At 38.0% G+C, this 24,447-nt stretch overlaps 1 protein-coding gene across 1 annotated transcript in view; it reads left to right on the forward strand.

Moving 5' to 3' along the window:
* The window catches only part of LOC103465228 (guanine nucleotide-binding protein G(i) subunit alpha-2-like), a 48,635-nt gene that overhangs the window by 19,069 nt on the left and 5,119 nt on the right, over positions 1–24,447 (forward strand). The window contains exons 2-4 of the mRNA XM_008409865.3: positions 19,131–19,173; positions 21,222–21,363; positions 23,037–23,197. Coding sequence (XP_008408087.1) covers positions 19,131–19,173; positions 21,222–21,363; positions 23,037–23,197 — 346 coding nt within the window. The remainder of the gene's footprint in view (positions 1–19,130; positions 19,174–21,221; positions 21,364–23,036; positions 23,198–24,447) is intronic.

Raw genomic sequence — 24,447 nt, forward strand, 5'->3', positions numbered from 1 at the left:
ATAGCAACAGCGCAGAGTAAACTTGCATCCGTCACCGAGTTCTTGTCTTATGACTACATCAGTATTGTATTTTATGCAAAAACCTGTTTTCAAAGTTTTCCTGCCCATTTTTTTCTTCTACTAAATCAGACTCGTGACCTTTATAGCTCTTAGACTGTGGTTCTTTAATTTGAAAATTAACTCAGAAACATGCAGTCCCTAAATTCTGTCGGCAGGCAGTAAACCAATGGATACCGGTCATAAATATTCAACTTACTGGTCCACAGTGACAATGATGGCTTCATATATAAATTTTTAAAAGACTGATTAATTTTAATTCAGTCAAAATTAAAGCTTTGCCAAGCCACCTTTTTATTGCAACGGCAATATTCACATAAAACAGAAATTCTTGTTAGTCTGTAGCATTACTGTAGGAATGTGTCAGTTTTGCATAAATACAGGAACATGTAAAACACACAGTGTTGCATGTTAGTGTGTGACAAAAAGAAAAACACATGTGATATTGGTACAGTTAATATAATAGAAAAAGTTTAGTGGTTATTTAACTGGCAGTAAACAATTATTTGTACATTAAGGGCAAAAGTTTGAAATCCATGTCAAATTTGTAGAAAATCAGATCATAGAATCATTGCTGTGCTACTTAATTTTTTTTTGTCTATTTGTAAATATGACTTATCAGAATATATTTTACTGTAATTCTCTGTAAATATCACCAGAATAACCTCCTCTGGCTTGGCTTGTGTATGATATTTCAAGGTGTTTTTTTTTTTTTTCACTTTTGCATAGAAGTGTGTCTTTTACAAATCTCCTCTACTAGGGCTGCTCAATGTTTCATGAATCTATCATCAACTTGTGCAATATTCATATCAGAAAGAACCGTTTGGAGTGCAGTAAGTGTTGGCTAAGATATTCCAAGTGTTATGAACTTCTATTGTACACATCGGTGTAACAGCCTGTTTTACAGTCTTTCAACAGCAAATGCTTACATTGGACACAAATGACTTGGTCCAAAATGCTGAAGGTCACAGAGTGTTGAAAGCATTTATCAGCGATAAAGACGGGATGGAAAAAATTGTCACAACAGGTATTGATTCATATTATCGCCATTGCAAGATTATGTAATATTTTGCATGCCTAGTCTAAACCCTAAAACTACACTCTTCTTCTCTTTTATCAAGTCATTCACCAACGGTTGAGATAAAAGTCTGATCCTAAAGTAACTACTTACCAAAATCGACTGAACTCACTTTGGTTTTTAAGAAATTCTCTGTGAACAGAAACTCTGTTGTTTCTAAATGTTTGGCCTCTCTTGACTTTGCTTCCAAACTTCAGCTTGTGGTTGCTATCGTTATAGGTTATAGTTTGTTTACAGTGCAGCTTATTTCAACACTTTGACAAATTTCATAGTTGCTATTAATAATAATATCGAACACGATCGCTGTTTAATCTGATCTTTTTATGTCAAATTGGAAATGGGAAAACAATGTGAAAACCTCAGTTGTGCTACAGTATTTCTCCTGTTGCATAAAGCATCCTGTAACTCTCTGCTGGTCAACTGGCTAAAAGAAGTCAAATAATGTACCTTTTCCTTTATGAGAGAGACAAATTCAGCATTTTGCAAATATTTTTGGTCACAAAAAACACTGACGGTCAGTGTGTGACACATAATCCTCATTAAGGTAATGCAGTTTTAAAACTGCAGTTGAAAGTATAACATTTTATGCAACATACATGTTTACTTGAAAACTATTATTCAATTTAGTGGTTATTGCATAGCTTGTTATTGTTTAAACAGCATAATAGCTGCAACAATCAATGTTTTGTATTACTGTGGCAGCTGTAGGAATAATTGTCTGTCCATTATTGCAGACCTCACACAGCGCCCACAAACAGGCTCATTCATTCATTCATTCATTCATTCATTCATTCATTCATTCATTCATTCATTCATTCATTCATTCATTCATTCATAGCCATTTTTGTGAGACCATAAAACACAGTGATTTGCTGCTGGTTCATGCATCTGTGACTGGAACCATGTGACATCATCACGATCGTATCATCAAATTGCAATACGGCATGACACAGTCTGGCAAAATTTCCAAAGGTGAATTAGTAAAGAGGAAGTAAGGACAGAATGAGAACATTGAAAGAAGTATAAAAAGCAGAGCAAAACAAAAAGAAAAGCGATTGTCCTCTTTGTCTGTGTTTTTTGGACAAACATGTATTAAGGTTTCTTAGAGCCAGTGCCAAATTTAGAACAGTTTTTTGTGTTTTGTCAACTGGTAAGAAAAACGGTAAATGAGCTTTGCTTCCTGTGACGTAATGACTTGGCTCTGCTGGCTGTCTGACCTGTGGAAAGGTAAACTGGTGTTGGACACGAGCGAGCCCTCTGTGAACTGACTCAAACTCAGCCACTTGCCTCAAAATTAGAGGGGAATAAATAGAAATTTGCAAGTAATTGTGTACAAATTGTGTTAAATGTCTGCTTTAATCCAAAACTACGTGGGGTTGGCTTTTTTATGGGGTGGGGGGAAATGCTTTTCTCTGAACTTTTGCAGACATTCCCAGAAAGCCTGTTTGCTGTAAAGTTTCCAGCCATTGAGCATTATTGCTTTTTCTTGAGGGCCAACTTTCCTTCGAATCTGCAAATCAGCAGTTCAGTTTTTAACAGAAAAGATTTTTAGGTGAAGTCGTTTTGAAAATAACCTTGAGTAAAAGTACCACAGTGTTCATTTTATCACACCATTTATATGAAAAATAAGAATAAAAATGCATAGTGTAATCTCTTTTATTTGTAACAGAAAAGAAAACGATTAGATAGACGATAGACTAATAGACTAATTAGATCTAGTTCAGCCCCGCCTGAACTATATCTTGGCTTGCAGTGATGAACATCAGATTGACCTCTTTGCTGTGAAGAAGCCCCTCAGCAGGATACACTCATTTTAAACCTTGAATTATATCTCATAAGTAAATTATATCTTTACTTTTTTCATGTGCTGCACTTTAAATGGACTCTCTCTGTCGCCATGGTGTGTTGTTGAGGAAAGCTTTTTATTTGCGTAGAGTTAACTCCAACAATGTCAATGAATGAATCTGCTTCATCCGGTCATCTCTGACCAACTGTTTGATGAGAGACCTTGCATGTTGAGATCAGTGAGCTGTAATTGTATGTGTGGAAGGACCCAGATAGCTTATGGTTTCAGATCGGCAGTCGCTATGGTAATTATCTATTGAGCAATGTGTGTTTTGAAAGCAAACAGGTCTGTTTTGGCACAATAATGGGACAGAAGGGCAGAAATGAAGGTGAACCTGCACCTGAAAGGATGTTTGTGTTTAGGCCATCTGTTCTGTAACTTGTTCCCTTTCTTGTCTCATCACCAAAATTTAATCAAAAAATGCAAGAAATGATATGCTTCAATAAACTAAATGATAAATTGCGGGGAATTTTCAACTTCTGCTGCTTTTAAGTTGCATGATCTCCTTTTTGTGACCGATGACATAAAATGAACCAAGGTAAGTTTTCCTTCCTTTTTTAAAATTCCTTATAAGACCTTTAGTTGTAAAGGATATGACTGACCAGTCTGCCTTGAATGACCTACAATAACGTGTATATTTGACCTGTGTAGGATAAAATGAATTTTAATTGTCATTCATAGTTTATTTAACATGTAAACATTGAAATTATACTGGCCTTTGTCAAGAACTCATACCTGGTCAGAATATTCAAATTAATATTTAAGCAAGGGTAAAATAAGATAAATATGGAGAACCTTAAATAGTTTAAGTTCTCTAAGGAAACCATAGAATAAGTATTTTAAAGTTTATCTTTGAATATTTGACACATCTTGTACATTAAATCTATTTGGAACCTCTCTTTCTCTCTCACTGACTGAGACACTTTATATTTTTTTCCATCTCTTGGAGTTCCTGACCACGCTTCGCTCTCTTTGGTCAGCTGCAGCGAGAAGAACCTGAAAGGAAGCGGGATAAACAAAAGACACGCTGGTTTGAGGGCAACGTGCTCACACAAAGAGCTCTCTGTGAGCGTGGTGGTGCTCCGTATTCCTGTGGAGTTCTCACTCGGTCACAAAAACAGAGACGCACTGAGGGGAACTGCAAGCACAGCAGAGCGTTGGGAATAATTTAACTCAATCCTAATTTCAGGTTTTGCTTTTATTCGTACAGATACGGTTATGTTTTTTTATGACTCATCCCTTGGGTAGATATGTTCTCCATCAAATATGCTTTTCAGAGTTACTACAATGAAATTTTGAGGAGAAACCCTGTCAAGCTTTCTTATATTTGCAGTCTAAAGTGATGTCTTTATTTCTGTAAAAAATAGTTCATTGCATGACTTTAAAATTAATTACTACACAGGTTCCTTGAAATAGTATAATATTTTTTTCTTTTTCGATAACTCTTCACTTCCTGAGTCAAAATCTGAGAGTAGGCCAGTTAAGGTATACTGATGTTTTAAAAGACATTTTTGGTCATATGGTTTGAAGTCCTGCAATGTGATGTGACAGAACATCTGTCGCATTACAAATCTGGCAAATCTTACACAACCCAACATTTGGCTATAAATTAAGATTTAAAGGTGCCAGTTTGCTGTTTCACATTTCAAGCGGAGTTGACAGCAACGAATCTGTCAGATTGGGTGGAAGAAAAGTGCAGCCGTCTGGTCTTTTGGTGTGAATGATGGAAAGGGCAGAACACCTTTGATCACGCTGCAGGAGCCATGTAGTATCTCGGGACCTGGTTAGGTAATGTCATAAGCTGTCCTTGTAATTTGTCTTATTAATGAGGCGTTGTGCACCATCCTCTGGCAGGTTTCAGCCTGGTAACGGGTGGGTACGAGTCAAGGTCGTTCACATAACCAGCGTTGCATGCTGAGAGAAATTGGGCTTTTGAATCCAGGTTCTGAGCCAGAAGTTTTATGGGGTCAGAGATCTGTCATTGCTGCATTGTGCTTGCATAAGGGTTTGGTTTCAGTGCTGTAGGTCAGAAGGGATGAACTCTCTCCTTTGCCAGAACACCTTGCACACTTCAAGGACCAAGCTAAATGAAGAAGATTGACTTCTTTGTTTTATTATTGTCCTCAAAAAAATTTGTGGAATTTTGTCTCTTATTATTATTATTATTATTATTATTATTATTATTATTATTTGTTATGATAAGACGGGACACACTAATAATTGCACTAAAAGCTGGATTTTATTCAATTCAAGTCAGTTAACTTGTATCAGAATCAAATGAATAATTTAGCGCTTTTAGAAATGTTAGATGTAATGGGACATAACTCAATCTAATTCTAATCCAATTGCTAAATTTAATTCATCTCAACTGGTGAAAAGTTCCTTATTTAAGGACTTTGGGTCAATTACATTAAATCATTTTCTTTTTCAGTTCGTAGCAACAGTAGGAAGGACAAACTCTCACCTCCTACAAGCCATTAAATTAAATTGACTGAGGTTTGGGAAGAGATACAGTTGATGCAGTTGGTATGAACGTTTGCTGCTTTATTCGTTCTGTCCAGAAAAGCAAAGAAAAGATGTCAAAGACACAATTATTGTGGCAAATATATTCATTAGAAAAAAATAACAATAATTGTTCCAGTGATGTGTTTTGAAAGGAGTGCGCTACGCTTCGCTTTTGAGTCTTGTTTCACCCATGTCAGCATTCCTACGTAGGCTAATTATGTACTTCTGACAGGAAGTGACATAAAATAGCTTCCTAGATTTATCATAAAATGAAGACGGTTTTAAACAGACACTGTTAATCGTTTCATTAAACCGGATGCATTTTAGTCATGAATTAACCAAGGCAACAGAGTTATTTTTGAAGTTGTTTTCTGCTCCTCACTCCAGTTTTCCAAAGCAACTAAACAGAATGGATTTTTAAAGTAAATAGTGGGGGGAAAAAAGGAAAAGATTATCCTTTTTTAGGGTCATTGGCTTTTTTTTTCTTCTGTCGCTTCCTGGTGAGTCTCCTCTTTGTGCAGCAAGTTTAATACATCTAGTGTTTATTATTTACGGCAGAGCCTCCTGATAAAAATCAGTCCCAATGTTTTAGTTCCACTTTTTTTTTTTTTTTTTTATAAATTCAAGCATTTGACGATGTAAATATATGTTCCACATTGATCTGCATAACGGGAAAGTCAACAGTAGCTACTTCATTTTGGGAAGGGTGTCAGCAAAGCAAGTCTCTTCTTGTTTACTCGGATAAAAATGTGCAAATTATTGAGAAACCTCCCACATCACCCCTCCTCTTTTCATTTCCTGTTAATTTTTTTCCCCCTCAAGTTGCAAGTAAAGGTTGCAGTGACACTAAAGGAATAAACTTCCTGTCTTTTTTGGGGGGACTTTTTCCCCCTCCCTTTTTCACTCTTTCATGTTTTGTATCTGATTTCATGTGCTAATTCAAGAGGCACAGTAGTTTGCTTGTTCATCATAAACTTTAGGAGCAATTGGGGTTTTGTACAATCACAATTGACCAAATTAGCTTTTCAAGATCTTTGACAAAATCGCAGGGCATGATATTTTTACGAGTTCGCCTTATGACTGGAATTAAGTGATTAGCGTCATACAACGCAGCACAAAATCCGGTTCCACACCCTTCCCAGCTGTAAAAATGACTTTATCAAGGGTTGCCATTCTCACCTCCTGTTATACTAAACTTAAATTAGACGTATTGATGAGCGCAAACTAGGCTTACTTTACCAAATTCACACCAGATGCAATGTGATTTTTTTAATCATTTTAATCACGCTGCAGCATTAATGTTTTGTTCTATTTTATGAATAAATAATTCATTCTATTAACTAATGCAGTTAAAAAATGTGACTTTAAAATGCTTTTAAAAACATTTTATTTCTACAGGAGTTAAAATATACATATGTTACAATTAGGTGTTCTAAAAATGTATACGACTTTTCATTTAAACAAATGTGCCCGATGTGGGATTTCATTTTAAAATTACATACACTCCTGATCAAAATCTTAAGACCAGTCAAAAAACTGCAAGAATTTGCATTTTGCACTATTGGATCTTAAGAAGGTTCCAAGTAGAGCATCACAATGTTAAAAGAAGAATTAAGCGTAAGAGACAAAAACTTTTGAGCAGTGAATTAATTGAAAACTGCATTTACACTCAAACATAATTTTTTTCAGCTGATCAAAAGTCTAAGACCATATCTCAAAAAAAACCCGAAAACCCCCCAAAACAGAACACAGACGAGGGCCCTCAGTCATGAGGGATGCCCGCTGCAACATCTCCACATAGCCAGCTGCTGTTTGATGCCCCTGCACAACCTGAAGCTCCGTTGTTCCATTGAAGGAAAACGCACCCCAAATCATGATGGCGCTTTGCTTATGCAGCTCAACAATCCTACCATGTTTGAAGTCAGTGATTTTTGCACAGCTTTTGGCTTTTAAAGACTATGGTCTTAAACGTTTGATCAACCGAAAAAATTATGTTTGAGTGTAAATGCAGTTTTCAGAAAATTCCCTGCTCAAAAGTTCTTGTCTCTTGCACTGATTTTTTCCTTTAACATTGTGAAGCTCTACTTGGAACCCTCTTAAGATCCAATAGTGCAAAATGCAAATTCTTGCTATTTTTTGACTGGTCTTAAGATTTTGATCAGGAGTGTATGATATTAAATCAGTCATTATCATCAGTTATGATCTAAAAAAAATAATAAAAAAATTTGTAAAGGAGAAAATCAGATTCATTTTGATTGCTTAGACATGGACCAGTTACTGATATCAATGTATAACAAGGCGTTTTAAACTTTTGTTCCCATGACTGTGCATAGGTTTTGTGATTTGGTTGTAATTTGTCTGTTACTTGGTCAAGTTGATGTTGCAAATGAGATCTAGTGCTCAACTGATTTGTCTAGTTAAATTAAATTAGTCTATTTTAAGTAATCTTATTGCAATTTCAGTGTTAGATTTTAACGGGACGTTTCATGTGGAAGTTACAGACTCGTTTTAGCTCGAGCTGAAATGCTGAGCGACGACGTTTGCTTTGGCCATGTCGGCCGCATTGGTCTGCTCGGGTCTTTCATGTGTTCAGGTTTCAAGGCCAGGGCAACGTCTGATTTTTAAGGCTGCGAGGAGGGGTCGGTTGTCACACGCAGCCTTGGCCGCCTCGTCTGCTTCTTTGATGGATGGCCTTTCGGCTCTGAGTAATTATCCCTGCACAGGCTGGAGGCTGGCAACAGTGTGAACAACTTTGGTCTGGCACGTTGGGGGTGCAAAACAAAAAGAAAAAATCAGCAATATTTGCTTCGTCGTTTGATCGTCGTCAGAAAAGGTGTTGGAAGATTATTTTAGTGAAACTCTAACGTGTTTTTCTTTTTGTCTGTTCTTATAAACTGTTTTTCCACATTTTCTGAGAGTTTTCTGTTTAGAATGATCTTTAGAACAATCCTTGTGTCTGTGAATTTAAGAGAACCTATGAAAAGCTGATTAACAATTAATTAATGATCCTCAACTCATTAATTAATTACTTTGTCAATTTAGGTCCAATAGTATATTTAGCATTTATTTACAATGTGACTGGAGAATATAAACCATCTTTGAACCAGTTCTTGGTTCAAAGATGGTTTTACCAAACGGTTAAAAGCCACAATCCATAAATTAGATAATAAATATAAATGATAATAAATTCCATTTAATAAAGCCTTATTTTATTTCAGTGTAATAAACAAAATGTGATCAAATATAATTTGACTTAATTTTGGAGACGGGGGGTTTCTTACTGTATAATTTCCTGATTCCTGATTGTCATTAGACCTCGAGGTCTTACTGATTAAGCTGCACAGGAAGTCAGTTTTACACCAATCACTTTCAAGTATAACTGTGTTTCCCCCGCTCTCTGACTTTAGGGGGTGAGGAGATAATATGAGGTAAAAACACCACGGTTTTCTAGGAGTCAAATGAAATGCTCGTTGCCTCTGCAGAGCTGAATGACAGCTGAGGAGGACATTCAGTCATTTGTGTTTTGAGAATTTATTAATCTACAAGTTACAGTATAGTAGCATCTGAAGTTGGAATCTGTTTTATAGTCTTGAGGATGATTCAGTGTTGGAGTAGGTAGGTCAGACATAAAAAATCCAAAAAAACCAATTGGAAATCAGGATTTGTCAGGAAAAGCCTCATTTGTTCATATCTATTTTATTTTGTTTTCAAAGTCTGCTGCTCAAGTTAGGGTCTGATTTGTAGCTTCGTGTTCACCACTAAAACTAATCTGCTAACTAATACACATACCTAATTTTGATCCTGTTCTAGGACCACTTAGGATCGACTCTTGCTGGCAGAGTGCAGTACTTATTAGATGAAACGTAGAAGAAGATGTTTACACTTACTACAGTACAGTAATTTGTCAAAAAAAAAAAAAACCAAAAACAAATTCAATTTTTTTTGTTTTAAAATCTGATCTCATTCTCATAATTTCAATCTTGTTCAGTTTGATTTATACGTTTTATTTTTGTAAGTGTACTTTTATTTCTGTTCTTCAGTCTGGCTTTACATCTTAGTCTTGTCTCTAATACTAAAATATAGAAGAAAAGTATCTTGGGATCCTCTGAGTTCAACCTTTCCTCACTTCTGTGGATTTTATTACGAAGCAAATTTCTTCAAATGCCAGCAGTACGGTTCTTCCACTTATATTGTGATGCATCAATTTATAATTCATGGAATCTTTCTTCTTCCCTCCTTTCTTTCAGTGCCTCCACATATGAATATGTGTACGTCTGGTAACAAAGATCAGTGCAGAAGGGCGGGGGATCGTAATGGATGTATCTATAATGCATCAGGAGCATATTCTCGTTTCTCATGATTGAGTAAAGGCCCCTGAGCTTAGGGCCACCTCAATGCCTGACTCTGCATCTTTAAATCTTACCTCAGCCTTCTGGATGTGGGAGAATATTAAACATGTGCTAAGATTCAGGTTTATCTTCTGGCTGCATTCCCTCGTGCTTCCTGACTCGTAAAAAGGCAATTTCAGGTTTCTAATTCCAGTTGAGAATCTCCACGATCTCTGGCTTATTTAAGCTGCTTTTAGTTTCTGAAGCTTAAACATTTGTATGAAGTGGCTTTTGCTGTGATGATGCTGGGATTAAAACCTCCAGTCATTGACATTTTCTAATAACTTATAACCTTGTTCAGAATGTTGTTCAGTTAAACAATTTAGAGCGTCATCTTGGTTGCACTTCAACCGCAACTAAGCTTTTTGTTTTGTGACCCTGATGTTTCCAGCTACACTTTTGCAGCATTTGATAACTTGCAGTTCAAAACTTAATCTGTCCAACAGAGAAAGATAAAGATCAAAATGCACTGGGGAGTCTGATTCGATAACAATCGGGAAAACTTTGTGCTACTGGCTTCCAGCTGAAAACAATCAATGTCTTTGTCTTATTTTTGTACGTCGATCTATGTTCACTTCCCAAGTGAGCAAACAGTGCGCGGTCCATTGGTACACAGTGGTTGTTGAAGAGGGACCAGTTTATGAATGAGAAGAATATTCTTCGTCTTGTAATGGCAGCGTTGGCAGCCCAGATTTTAGTCTGGAGCCAGGACAGTAACACTGTGTCGGATCATGAAACGGCTTTTATTCTCACCTTACCAGCATGTAAAATGTGTAATTAGTTCTGCAGGATATCAGAAAATTATTTAATTGCAATATTATTGCTGAAACACTTCCAGGCTAATCAGCTGCTCCAAGATGTAAAAACAACTTGAGGAAGCAGTAATGTCGCAAAATTTATTATTATTTTTAAAAATTATTGCTAAAATGTTTTCAGTTTTAGTAAATGGTGCATGCTTCTGGCATGGTAGCAGTCCTTTGTGCTGTGCTGCTCGATCAAGAGATTAAAAAAATCTGCAACTGATAACCAGTGAAACGAGTAAGCAAACATAATAGTTGTTTATAATAAGAAGTGTCTGACTTAGATTGGTGTCAGTTTGACCGGATTCCTTGTTCAACATGTTGGCTGTTCAGAGTTAGAAATATCAAGGGTGGGGCGACAATTAATTACTGAGGTCAGAATCTTTGCAGTGTGTTTTGGTATCCTTCTATCACACTTGAAACTGTTCAGCTATAATGTCCCAAAAGCTGTTTATTGCTCTAACGTTCAATCTGGTCAGTAGATTCTTGACATTACAGGTTAGGTTTCTCCACCCATATCTCTGTTCCACTGGTGTCCTTTGAACAAATTGTCCCTTGGCTTTGTCTTCACATAGTCATATGACTTGCTGCTGCTGTCTCTACATTGTTGCCTTTCACATGGATCGTTTTCCTTAACTCGCCTCTAAATTTAGGTTGAGCGCTGTAGGAAAGAGGACGTCTTTTATTTTTTCTTCTTAAGCTGGAGATGCGGCGCAACGCTTTGACGTCTGAGTGCATCTTGGGGGCATAATCACATAAAACAGTACATTTATTCTTTGAAACAACAAAGTAGCGTATTTCTAAATTGTAATGGGTTAATTTTTCACTCTTACAGCAACTGCCTAATTTCCTTTTCCCATTATTCCCTTAAATTAATTCTATTAAACTTCCAATTACTGACAAATTGTTGTAGCTGCTAATTAATAAAAAAAAAGTTGCATTCTTACAAAGAATTGTCTTCAAATCTACTGTCTGCATAATCTGCAGTTTATGGTGACTGTAGATTAAACTTACAAGCGATAATGATCTGACTTAATTTCATTGTGAATATATGAAAATATATTTACTAAAAATGATTAGGAGCCTATAAAAGACATCATATTAGCACAAAAAATGGTTACGAACCCAGGAATAGTTCATTTTGCTGAATTTTGTATGCATAGTATGAATTACTAAGTTCAATAACTGCTGTCAGATATTAATGCTAAATTTTGTTTTGCATACCCTGTAATAGTTGTGAGAAGCATTTGAGGCTTTCTGGTAGAGTAAGCATTGAAACCATAGAGAAGTTTGGAAAACCTGCATGTTATTAGCACCGAATAATAAGTTTGATAAATAATCCATCAATGTAATTAAAACTAGAATACATTTGAGAGAGCCAACAGATGGCAAAATACCAGGGATTTTTATTTTCTAATTCTTAAAGTGGAAAATAAATACTGAGAACCGCGTGGCTCGATCCCCTCAAGAGACAGGAATTGTCATAAAGCAACCATCCATAGTCTGGTGTCCCATCCACTCAGTACATGTAGTGGAAGTGAAATTGGTCTTATGATCCCTCTGCTTTTGCAGCAGCTGTCACCACGCTGTCCAGACTTGGTCTTTGCCTAAGGCGTTGCGGCCATCTGTCGGATGAGACCGACTCTTTCCGTCCCAGCCTTTCAGTCGGACCAATGCGGACGCGCAAGCTGCTGCCGTTTCCTCCCCACACGGGCTCCGAGAATAGGAAGTGGCACATGTGTCTCGATTCCAGGATGGCACATTTCTCAACATGTAGCCAAGAAGAACAGGAGGCACGGGGCCGCTCGGTGATGGTGTGTAGGTGGCAGATGATAGTGAGAGGAAGCGTCTGACAAATGACGGAAGATTAATTTGATTACCAAATAGACAGTGAAGTCACACGCAACAGGCACGGGGACGGCTGTGATCTCGCATAAAAGACATCAGTGTTCATTCAATAAGTAGTCACATGGATCAAGCTTGTCCTGATGCAGATTTCCAGCCAATTCGGACTTTGACGAATTCAGTTTCTTTTTTTAGGACAATAGTTCAGAAAGCGGAGAAGAAAGGATTGCAGGACATCAGTACATCGAAAGGGATCTCCCTAAACTTCACGTGACTTGTATTCAAATCAGAAAAGTGTTTTCTTCTTTGGGAAATGTTTATGGACGTAAATTGTAACTATTCACAGTTTTGATGCATGCAAGTTAAAAAAAAAAAAAAAGGTTAAATTATTCAGAAATTCACTTGCATGCAGAATATCAGAGCCGCTTCTTGTGGTGTTCAAAGTGCGTCACGTGAGATATTGTGCAAAATATACTTAGTTTCCTCAAAGATCTTAACCGTAGAAGAAATCTCATTGGGACCAAATAAACATTTAATATCCTCTCTGTTTGAAAGGAGTCGAGGATAAAATATTTTGACAATTCTGAGCTTATTGTCAGTGTTGAGCTCTTGAGAGTTTAATTGCTTCACTGTCTTTGTGACTGGAAAAATCCATTCTTCACCTGAGCACACCTGCACATCTCTCTAGAAGCCATACTTGCAAAAAACTCGTCCTAACTTCTATATCCTGATGCTGTGGTGCATAACTAAGTTAGAGCCCTAAGCAGTGATGGTAGTGCTGGTGAACACCTCCCACCCATCATCCATTACAACTTTTAGTTGCAATGGCAGCAATGAGTACAGACCGACCAAGGAGTCAAACTGGTAATTAAGCCAACACCCATTTCCATAACGTCTAATCAGCTGTTGGATTTAATTCATTTTGTCATTTTCACTAAAGCTTTTTCTGTTGCCTGTCCGTATAAAGATCTTGGCTGGGGCTTGTTAAGATTGTTGTCATGCTGGGTGAAAGCCGGTGGAGCAGTGTGAAATAACTACTGAGCTCGAGCGCTGATTGGAGTAGTCCAGACCCAAACATCAACAGCGGGTTTGTGTTCTCGGCTAGCAGAGACCCACACTGCTGCCTTTGTGCCTTGCTCTCAGTCTCACCAGAACAGGCTGTGCTTGCTCCTAACACAGGCACATCCCTCCACACACACGCACACACACACATAGTAAAAACCTTAACACCACTGGGGGGAAGGTCTTTCAAAAATTTACATTTCAGGCCTTAGGAAGTTCTGGCTTTATGATAAGGAACTGCATAAAGAGAAATAAGTGGATTGTTATAAGAAGTTCATTCTGGATATTGACACATGAGCAGTCCTCATTCTTTTTTCATTTATGTTCCAACTTGTCTGTTTCATCTCGTTTCACCAGCAGAGCTCGACATGCTGCAGGCATATTAGGAATTCCTATAGAAAAAGCTTGCCTGGCACACTTAAACCTTCCGCTGTTCTTTGCCGCTGGTCTGTAGAAAGCTGAGGGTGACGCATCTTCAGCATCTCTTCCAAGATCCCTTCTCTGCAGAAAACAAGAGATTGAAATATTCAAGAGGACTGGGTTGTTGTGTTCTGTTTTTCTATTATCATTGTGCCGGGACGAGCTGGTATATGATTCTCACACCATGATAACCTTGGGTAAAAAACAAAATTCACAGTATTATGGTAGTAGCACAAAGATTGGCTACAAAAATGTATATTATGTGTAACTGCTGTGTTGGCGGCATAAAAATAGGATATCAAACATCCCAAAGCCTTAATTTAATGCACACATTCCAATATGCTGCTTTTTTAAAAACTTTTTTAAAAGCTGTGTAAAAGTATTTATTGTCAGAAGTCAAATAACTATGATCAGTTTTTGGAAAGACTTGGACTTCTGAGGAATTGCAACTTAAATTAAAATTGTTTAAATGTGCAGTGACACACTAGAGTTTGCTCATTTTTGACAGTATAGGTCAAAAATAGGTCAAAGATTTTTATGCCGCTGGCAGATTTAACTTTAAGCACCTGGTCAGAAATTATGAGGGGTTTTGTTTCTTATAATGCCAATGAGCATTACATTAAAGTGTAAAATACATAATTTGACGTTACATACCCCCCTTTTTAAGAAACTGTTGGTTTTTGTTGTTGTTTTTTAATAACTGTTTCACATTTATTGTTTAATGATATCCTTTGAGAAACAAACTTCTTAGTTGAATAAAATTACATAAGCAGTCTTAAAACTGCAACATTTTAAAATCTTGTTGTACCTTGTTACCAGTAAGCAGCCCATGTTTATGCTGTATTTCTAGGCTGGTTAACAGTGCATTTCCAGATCATTAGCCAAAGGCACCGAAAGGTGAGTTTGTCCTCGACTCACTTGTGTGTTTCTGGGTTATGTTATGGTTTTTGTGACTTTTCGTTTTCCCCATGGCAATGCAAGTTCAACTGGCTCAATTGAAAACACTCGGTCTCGCTGTTTGCATGCGTTATTGGATAACTTCTGCATTGAAACACTAGCAAGCAGCAAGAAGCATGCAGCTGGACTGCAGGGAGGTTGTCGAAATAATGAAACTCTAATACATTTGTTTTTGTTTGACCTTTTAAAAAGTGGCTCGTTGCACTGATACAATCACTGATAGATCAACACGCTTCCTCAGCACTTTGTTTAGGGCGGACCAGTCCAAGATGCAGACTTACAGAGTATTTCATCCCTTTTCTTGGTTATACGTTACTGCTGGTTCAATGATGCTAATTACTTTACATCCTCCTACTCCACCGAGCCTTTATCACAGTAATCCTTTCTCCACTGACTGTTGGAGCAGAGGCCATGCACTTTTAAACAGATTTTTTTTCGTGCTGCAAGATGCTAGAAATACCTACATATGACATAACATTCGTATTAGGACGGTAGTACAAATTTAAAACGACACGATGCCCAGATTTTAATTTCATCATTCTGAATAAGACTGTATTCAGCATAAGATAATTAGAAAAAATGCTGCCAGCATGACAGTCTTCATCAGCAAAAGCTCTTAATGAGGGTAATTTTGCCTTTTGTCTCCCTGCAAATGCGCATGCAGGTAAAAGCTGAAGCGTCACAATAAAACAATGACTGTCTTTATGTTTGCTGTGCTGCCTGGCATTCATTCCTCTGCAGCGCTTTTTGTACAGCAGGAGGAAAAACAGATTTCCCCTGGGATAATGTTGATTAAATGTCATTACCCAGCAGCTCAAAGCGGCTGATTTCTCATCTGCTATCAAGAAAGGTGGATGTATTAATTTCAGTTCCTACAAAGCACATGAAACAAAATCAGAATCCCCATGACACCTGTACATTTAAATGAGTGATTATCCTCTTCAGGTCTGTAGTAGTTGCATTAAAAATCCCAGCAGAAACTCTGGAGCATCTTTAGCTGATGCCTGCCTGCAGCTGGACTCCTGACCCTGGTTTGTCTGAGTCGTCACAACGTCAACCCGCCAATAAATGAGCCTGAAATGCTCTTGGTAGATCTATGCCTCTGCAAGAGCAGCTGATCTGCATTTAGCTCTTCCATATCCGTCCCGAAATGTCAAGGACAAGCATGTGTTTCAGCTTGTACCACTGAAATTATCGGGGAGCTTTCACTGGCATTCCTCTACTGTGACTTATTTTTTTTATTTTTTTTGTTTGTTTTTTCACATGTTCCCCTATGAGTCAGAAAGAGCCACAACTGTCCTACATGTTGCCCTGTTGCTAAGCAGAGGCATCTGTTTTGCACCAAACTCCAGTTTTCCTTTATGTGCTTTTTGGACAAGTTGTGATTTTTTTTCTCTCCTTGTTTTTGTCAAAGACCTCTGTGTTAAAATCTTTAGTTTTACCTTTGACTTATTTTTTTTTTTAGCTAATTTGGGTGTTTGCTTAAAATTTATCGTGATCAGTGTTAGTTTATAATTGTCGAATGTTTTCTAAAATATGCTCAGTCTAATAATTGGGTGGCTATTTTGGTTGGTTATGGCTACGGTGTGATATCATATTTGACCAGAGTCCCTGGAAAGAGCGCAGCAGAGATGGCGAGTAAAGTCCCACGTGTGGAATTGAGTTTTACTTCAGATTCATGTTTAAAGCCTCGAGATGAGTCTCAGAGTTGAGGTTTGCGGGTTGAATCCTATGAACAATCTTTCACCAGTAAGCTAACTTGTACGTTGACCTTGTAACATTAACAGATGTTAATCTGTTTCTTCATAATTCTGACTGCATAAATAATGAGCTCTATTAAATTTCAAAGTAACAAAAGCTTTTAATGTTGGTGTGCATTAAGGCTGCAGGGTTGTAGAAAATCTTGTGATGAAAATAATACATTGGCAAAAACTTGCGATGACGATTCAGGTGCCATATTTGCTTATTTTCTTCTGTTCTCTGTATCTTATCAGTGACCTTTAGCATTTTGAGCAATGCCACTTATATCCAATGTGAGCATCTGGTGCGGTGAATGCAAGGTCACAACACTTGTAGTATAGAAACCAAAAATGATTGCACTCCAAACAGTAATTTCCAATATGAGTATTGCACAGACTGATGTTGGGATTACGATATATTGTGCGCATTGCAAAATTAAGGTTGTATTCTGCTGTAGTTTTTCCTCCGCTGACTGAATGAGATATCGACAATGTAGTTTCAGTCCCAGCAGTTTATGGAGGGATATTTGACGGCGTCATTGATGTCAGCAGTATGCAGCCAACAGTTCAGACTTGGGGCTGCTGTCGAGCCATCAAAAAATACATAGCTGAACCATAATGCAAAATCTGTATGTCCTCACAATTACATACCTGAAGGTTTGTTTTTTTGGAAGATCAATAAACAGGAGATACTTTTATTTATGTAAAACAAACAATTGATTGATGGTGTTGATTACCTCTAATTGTCAGCGGCTTTTGACTCTCTGGGCTCCAAAACCCAAACCTACTCTTGTCTTTATCACCGGGCTAAAAAGCCTCTCCTGGTCCAATCACTGTTGTTTTGTGACATGATACAGACATTTTTATAGTTCCTGTTTCACAACATATGTACTGTATAACAGGCAGCATGATGCAATGTCGATATTATTGTTAAATCATGTGATGGTGATGTAAGAGTGGAAAGAAATCCCCATTTTTCTTGGCCCTCTTTTTTTTTTATTTTTACATCTTGTCAGAAACTTTCTACCATCTTCAGCATCTATAGCGCCGTCATCTGTCTGCTGCAGCAAAGCTCCAATGAGCTACAAATAGCATTGGCAGGCAAAGTGTACATTTCTGACTCTTAGAATAAAATCCTCAACAAATACTGTGTTCTAAACAGTCCTTATTCTGCAGCATATTGTCCCCTAATACACATTTTCACTTATAGCTTTGTTGTTTTTTGAGTTTATACAAGGTTTTGCGATTTTCTTTTTTTTTCTTCATCATAATATGCCTTGTAGCCACGCAGAGTCTTATGATTTCTGTTTGTAAATTACATCTGTAAATCTTGATTGCTGCCCTTGAATGACATAAAAGTGAAAGTCCATCCAGCTGCTCAAAAACATTCTTAAAATAGTAACAGCTTACCAGGTTTAAGGTCTAAACATGTTCTGAGTTCATCATATTTTACAGGCAATGGCTGATTAATAGCAGGGATGCTCCATTATTCTCATTTGTAAATTTCTTAGACGTGTTTGAACGTTATAACTATGAGAGTAAATAAAAAATAAATAAATAAATGTGTGTGTATATATATATATATATATATATATAAGAGAGAGAGAGAGACGGACAGAATGTCACTTGGTTGGATAGAAATTCATTTTCTTCCCGTTTCATTTCTGATCCTATTTTGAACACGAAATGTTCTTCTCGGTTTTAATGTAGTCTGCTTTCTGATTTATTAGTCAATCTGAACTCCCGCTCCCTGAAAGAGTGGGAGCTGACAGCTGTCTGTGGAAAATTTCTTGGCTCATCTCTGCCCAGAGGCTTCATTTCGTGTGTGAGGCCTGCATGCAGCATAGTTGTGTTTTGAGGGTCATCCCAGAAAGGCTTCACCCCAGGCTAGTGCGAATGGAGAGTGCACAGACAGGCACCTCTGGGTGTGTGAGTGTGTGTGCGTGTGTGTGAGAAGTGTTAGGATTCCTTGTGGCAGATGAGCTCTCTCTCTCTCTCTTCCCCTCAGGCTGTTAGAATAAACACAGCAGAGGCAAAGAAAAACCATATACTGACAGTGCAAGACATTTCCATGAAAATGTTAACCAGAATCTAGTAACTTGTCTGGAAAGAAGAAAAAGGCCAACACTACGGCAGGTGGTCCCTACGCAGTTGTTCAGAATGGCAGGCGTGGGAAATTAAGTACTGTGATCTAAATTTGGGTTGTGGACGGTCGAGTGGCTTTTAGAGAAAGCAGAGTATCCCTGGGTACAGACTGAGGAAGAACAGACGGCTTGCCCAGGAGCAAAATGTGCTGAAGCCAAAGGAGGAAGGGGGGGCGGAGGGGTTAAGACGAGGGCCCAGATGTGCGACAGCCGTGCTTGGCTGCCTGTTTACATTTCTCAGCTAACAGGAGCATATTTTAACCTCTGCCTGTTTTTGTTCTTTGTGCAGGTGCTGGCGAGTCGGGGAAGAGCACCATTGTGAAGCAGATGAAGTGAGTAGCTGCTCATTGTTTCGCCTTTCCTCCCGTTCGTTATTGTTTTAATCGAATTAGCAGTTATTTACATAGATGTGCTGATTTAAACTTGAGACTATCTACATGGAAAATATCAGAAATTTAAGGAACGAGATCCATGTTCTCCAAGAGCTTTACTGTTTTGGAAGCAGCATATCATCATAGGTGTGTTGAATGAATGTGAAATTTTGAAAAGTAATTCTTTGTAGTTTGCTAAGTAAAAGCACCAGAAACAAGAGCTGTGCTGAAGGTAAAAAGCAACATCCCAGAATAAATTCACCTGAGACTCTTCCGTCTTGGAAAAGTCATCATACCCGTTGAACATTTTGCTTTTCACCACATTACAACCACAATCTATTTCATTGGGATTTTTTTTTTTTTGTAATAGGTCGACTGAAAGGTGCTCATAAATATTTAATGAAAGGGAAATTATACTTTATTGCAATTGTTTTGCGGAAAAAAAGTTTAGCACTGTGGTGAGTAACTGTATTCAGCCCCCATTGAACCTAAAACCCATAAATAAAATCTAGTACCCCGATATAAATGCACCTGCTAAGTGAAGGCCTCTGAGGTTTGTTAGAGAACACTATTAAGAAAAACACAACATAAAGACTAAGAGAAACGGCTCACGTCAGTCCTAAGCTTTTCTCTATCATCCGAAAATGGAAATGTTGTGACCCAATGCAAATCTACCAAGACCATCCTTCTAAATTGACAGGCTGGGCAGAGAGAGCATTAATCAGATAAGAGGCCGTTGGTAACTCTGGACAAGCTGCAGAGAGCCACAGCATAGGTGGGACAGCCTGTTAACTCAGCATGTTTTAGTTGGGCACTCTAAAGATCTGGCTTTTTTTTATTTATTTTTTATTTTTTTTGGAAGAGAACCCATTTGTTGAAAGAAACTCAAACTGAATTTACAGCTTGTCAAAAGCCAATGTCGCTGACACAGCAAGCATGTGGAACAGGGTGAAGGGAGCGTAATGATGTGGGGTTGCATAGGATCGGGGAAGCTGGGCGAAGTTGATGGGAAGATGGATGGAGGTAAAAACAGGACTTCATCCAGATGCTGCAAAACGCTCCAGATCACAACTCTAAACATGCACTTTAGCATATTGTTATTAGAAATTATAAACCATTACTAAAGGTCTCGTCAGATATTTTCTGATATGACATTTTGGAAATCGTGGACCATTCAGGTCCTCTACAAGTATGCCTAAGTTTGCATGTTACTATATTATTACCTCTGCTGAGTTTGAGTGCAGATTACAAACTGCTTTATTGTATAGAAATTATACACCAACATGTCTGCATATATTTGAATTGGCTTGGCATCAATTCTTAGGAAAAAAAGGTAAATAAAGATGAAATTTATTTGTGTGTTCAGGGACATTAGTAAAAAAATCATCTTCAAGACACTCAAGATTGGTGCTTAAACGCTTCACACATCATTTGTATTGTTTGTATGAGGATGAAAACACCATGGGCTTTCAGTAATTTTGGCTAGGGCTCACAGTGTTTCACTGTGAGCTCACTTGAATTTTAATTAGATCCCATTCAGCACAGCACACAGCTACTGAGCATCTTGGCCGTGACACACCGGGGGAGATGGTTCTGTTTGGTTCCGAGCCGAGCAGCTTCTCGTTTAGCCTCGTGCTTTTTCAGTCACACGCTGACGTCTTGCTTTTTATTTCTCAGGCCAAAATCTCAGAAAACTAGTAAATATTTGTTTGTGCCCCTTGGTGGATTTTTCAGTAATGAAATGTTTTAACAAGAAAAAAAACTAAAAAATACAGTAATTTTACAGTGATGTGGAAAGTGTTGCACCTTACCAGATGTCTTTATTTTTACCCTTTTGTCACACTTTCATATTTAAGATCATAGGCTAGCCAGATTTTTCAAACCATAATTTAATTTAATTTAAGGGGGGGATATGTGCTGCGTTCAGTACAGCTTATTAAGTTTGTTTTTTATTTCTTCTGTTAGACCCTGTTATTTTTTCCAGTTTCATGCTTTGCTTAATTTTCCAGGATTATTCACGAAGATGGGTATTCAGAAGAAGAGTGTAAGCAGTACCGAGCAGTGGTTTACAGCAACACAATCCAATCCATCATGGCCATCATCAAAGCCATGAGCAACCTGAAGATCGACTATGAGGACAGTTCTAGAACGGTAGGGGTTTGAAGTCACACACTTTTGCTTTCTAGGTCTAAGAATCACTTCTGAAATAACGCCACGACTATAAAAATGACTAGATTTTGGTCTTTGACTTCATAAAACCTTAGAGCTCGTAACATTAATATTAAACCTGCTGGATGTTTGCACAAGGATTGTGCAATGAAGATGCTTTAAAAGCAGAGATAAAATCTCAGGTTACATCTAAACCCTTAGTTTTCATCACATTTATCCCATGGGATTGACGCTGCAGAGTCCATCCACATCTCCTAAATGAGGTGGAATAGTTATTCCTTGGGGGGGGCAGACTTTGAAGATGGCCGTATGCAGAAATCTATTGGAGGAAAATGCAAACAGCCACTTCTCAATGGGGCAGCTCACAGGAAAATATTTAGACTTGGACAGTTACAGCAATGGAAAAACCCATTTCTTTTTGTCCCTTACATTCAGCAGAAAGCAGATGTTTACATACAGTATAAACGGGCGCAATATATTTATTCCTCATTGTCTTGAGTTAACTCAGCCTAAACATCTACAGTTTTATGTAAGCTGTGATTTCTAAAGTTATTTCTAATTTATAAAAACCAGAATAAGTAAGGATATTATTTCTTTATACACCTGTTCACCTGTATTATTACCTTCATCATGACTGCAGAATGGTGTGGTTAATTGCTGGAGTTGGACAGTTGAAGACGATGGCATTTGGTCTTCTTCTTAATTTCCTTCTGATTATCACAAAGAATAGTTGGTGCCATTCTAAAAATCTATTCACTGTTGCACTGTGCACATTGTGTGGTAAGTTAGCCAAGTGGCTGCAGCTGACATGGCTTCGAGGCCCAGATAATGGTTAACCAATACATGGAAGTCTGCCCTGCAGAGCAAACACTAAAGGTTTATGTGAGCCGTTGTCTTGAGGTGAAAACGCACAGGGTCAGTGGCGTCACGAAGGTGATGCAGCAGGTGCCCTTTCCGTACCGTTGATCAGAAAGCTCCTCCTTTGCTCTGCTCTGATTAATGTCGGCATTAATGTAAATGTCTCGCAAGTGGCTTCGTCGGTCGATGCCGCGGAAACGTTGACCTTAAAGTTGTTTGCGTGGGCATGAAAAGAACAAGGCAACGGAGTGATATTTATAGTTACAGGAACTTGCTGTAGAAGTAAAACTCATAACATTTTAGATTACTTCCATTTGTCAGTTTCAGGCTGATTGATGACTAATCTGTTCTTTCCTTTTTTTTCTAATTGGAAACTTCAGATATTGTAGTCTAAATATTTTTTTTCTCTGTCTTAACTCTTTCAAAAACAGTAAACGGCTCAGAATAATAATTTTTAAAACATTTAAGATCACACTTAATATCCAGCATAACATCAAGTTTATGTGTTGGCAAAGTAACATTGCTAATCCCTCCTGTTATCTGATTTGTTTTGGACAAACAAGAGACTCTGTGTTTTTGTTTCTTCTGCTTCCATTGTTGACTATTAATGAAAGCATAATGATTATTCACAATGAAGAGAACATGTTGTTAGCATAAGCTGTTATTCACTCATCTTTTTACTTTCTTCATTTTCCTGAAAAATCTTGCACTTGCAACAAAACTGTAAATATTGTCGCATTTTCTTGATGGCACCAGTAGTTTTCAAATGACACCTTTCTTGTGCGTGTTCTCCACAGGACGATGCCCGCCAGCTGTTTTCACTGTCTGCAGATGCAGAGGAGCAGGGCAGCCTGCCAGAAGACCTGTCCAAAGTCATCCAGCGGCTGTGGGAAGACGGCGGCGTCCAGAGCTGCTTCACACGGGCCCGGGAGTATCAGCTCAACGACTCCGCATCCTAGTGAGTTTGTGCGACGGTAACCTGAAACGAGAACTTGAATTTTAAGCGCTGTGTTTGCGTCTCGACTTGGCGTGGCGGCAGTAAAGGATTTTAACTGTGTGAATATGAGTAGGAACGCCGCAGCTTCATGCTGCTGCAACGTTTAATTGAAACAGGAAACCTATTAAATATGTAGATATTTATCTATGTAGATTTAGTTTTTCATAAAGTAAAGAAGAAATGTATAAAATGAAGACCTGCTAAAATTAGTTGCAGTTTTCAAGTTAAACATGCTTATTGACTGCTGATACCAGCCGGCTTGCAGTCGGCTGTTCAGTAAATATGGTGCCGTCAAAATAACCCGATTGTAAATTTGACGCTAGTTTGAAACTGTAACTTTTAAAATGTTGCCTTGCTTAGTCTGCAGCATTTTCACACATGGTTCAACTCTTCCAGATTTAGAATAATCTCAATGTTTACCAATAATACTAAATAAAAAGTCAGAGTCATAACATAAGGAAAATGTACAGAGTGATACCTTTAAGAATAATTCATACTTGGATGTTAACAAAAAGTTATTTAGAATTTGATGTTGTTTTGGAGACACCAGTTTTCTTATAGTTTTTATTTTCATATCCAAATTTTGATTGGTCTATCATAAAATAAGCAAAAATATACCAAGTAATGTAAAAAAAAATGTGATTTTAAGCCATTCCTGGATGCTGGTCTGAATGGCTTTCACGCCGTATTCATAAATCAACAAATTTTGAAACGCCTGTACTTAACACAATAGTAACCTGTTGCAACTGCTCATTCAGTCTCGACCTCCTCTGTGAAGCCTTATTACCTCACTAACCCTCCACCGTGGAGCGCTGCGTTGGCTGGCCTCGCTGCTCAGTGTAACGGCAGCAGTGAGACTCTGCGGTTAGGATGCAATAGATGTTTATCTCCGTGGCCCTCAGGGATGATCTGATACAGAAGTCTGGAGAATACAAACCTTTGTTCACCGTACTACGAGCATGAAGAAGCTGCTCTGATTCGTCTGGAACGGCTCGTTGATGGGGCTGCGACTTCTATAGGTTGTGTCTGTAGGACACTGTAACGCGTTTCAGAAATGATTGCGCGGCGGTAAAGGCAGGATCCGACTTACCGGGACATTGACATTGTCCTGTTTGTGTTGGCTAGCGTAATCTAAACTTTTCTGCGTCTGCTTCTCAGCCAAAACTGTAGGGGGTTGTGAACAACCAGATGGTGTTTGATCAAGGTTTTAT

This window comes from Poecilia reticulata, chromosome 5 (assembly GCF_904066995.2).
Source record: "Poecilia reticulata chromosome 5, P_reticulata-male-v2, whole genome shotgun sequence".
In the NCBI taxonomy this organism is placed as follows: domain Eukaryota; kingdom Metazoa; phylum Chordata; class Actinopteri; order Cyprinodontiformes; family Poeciliidae; genus Poecilia; species Poecilia reticulata.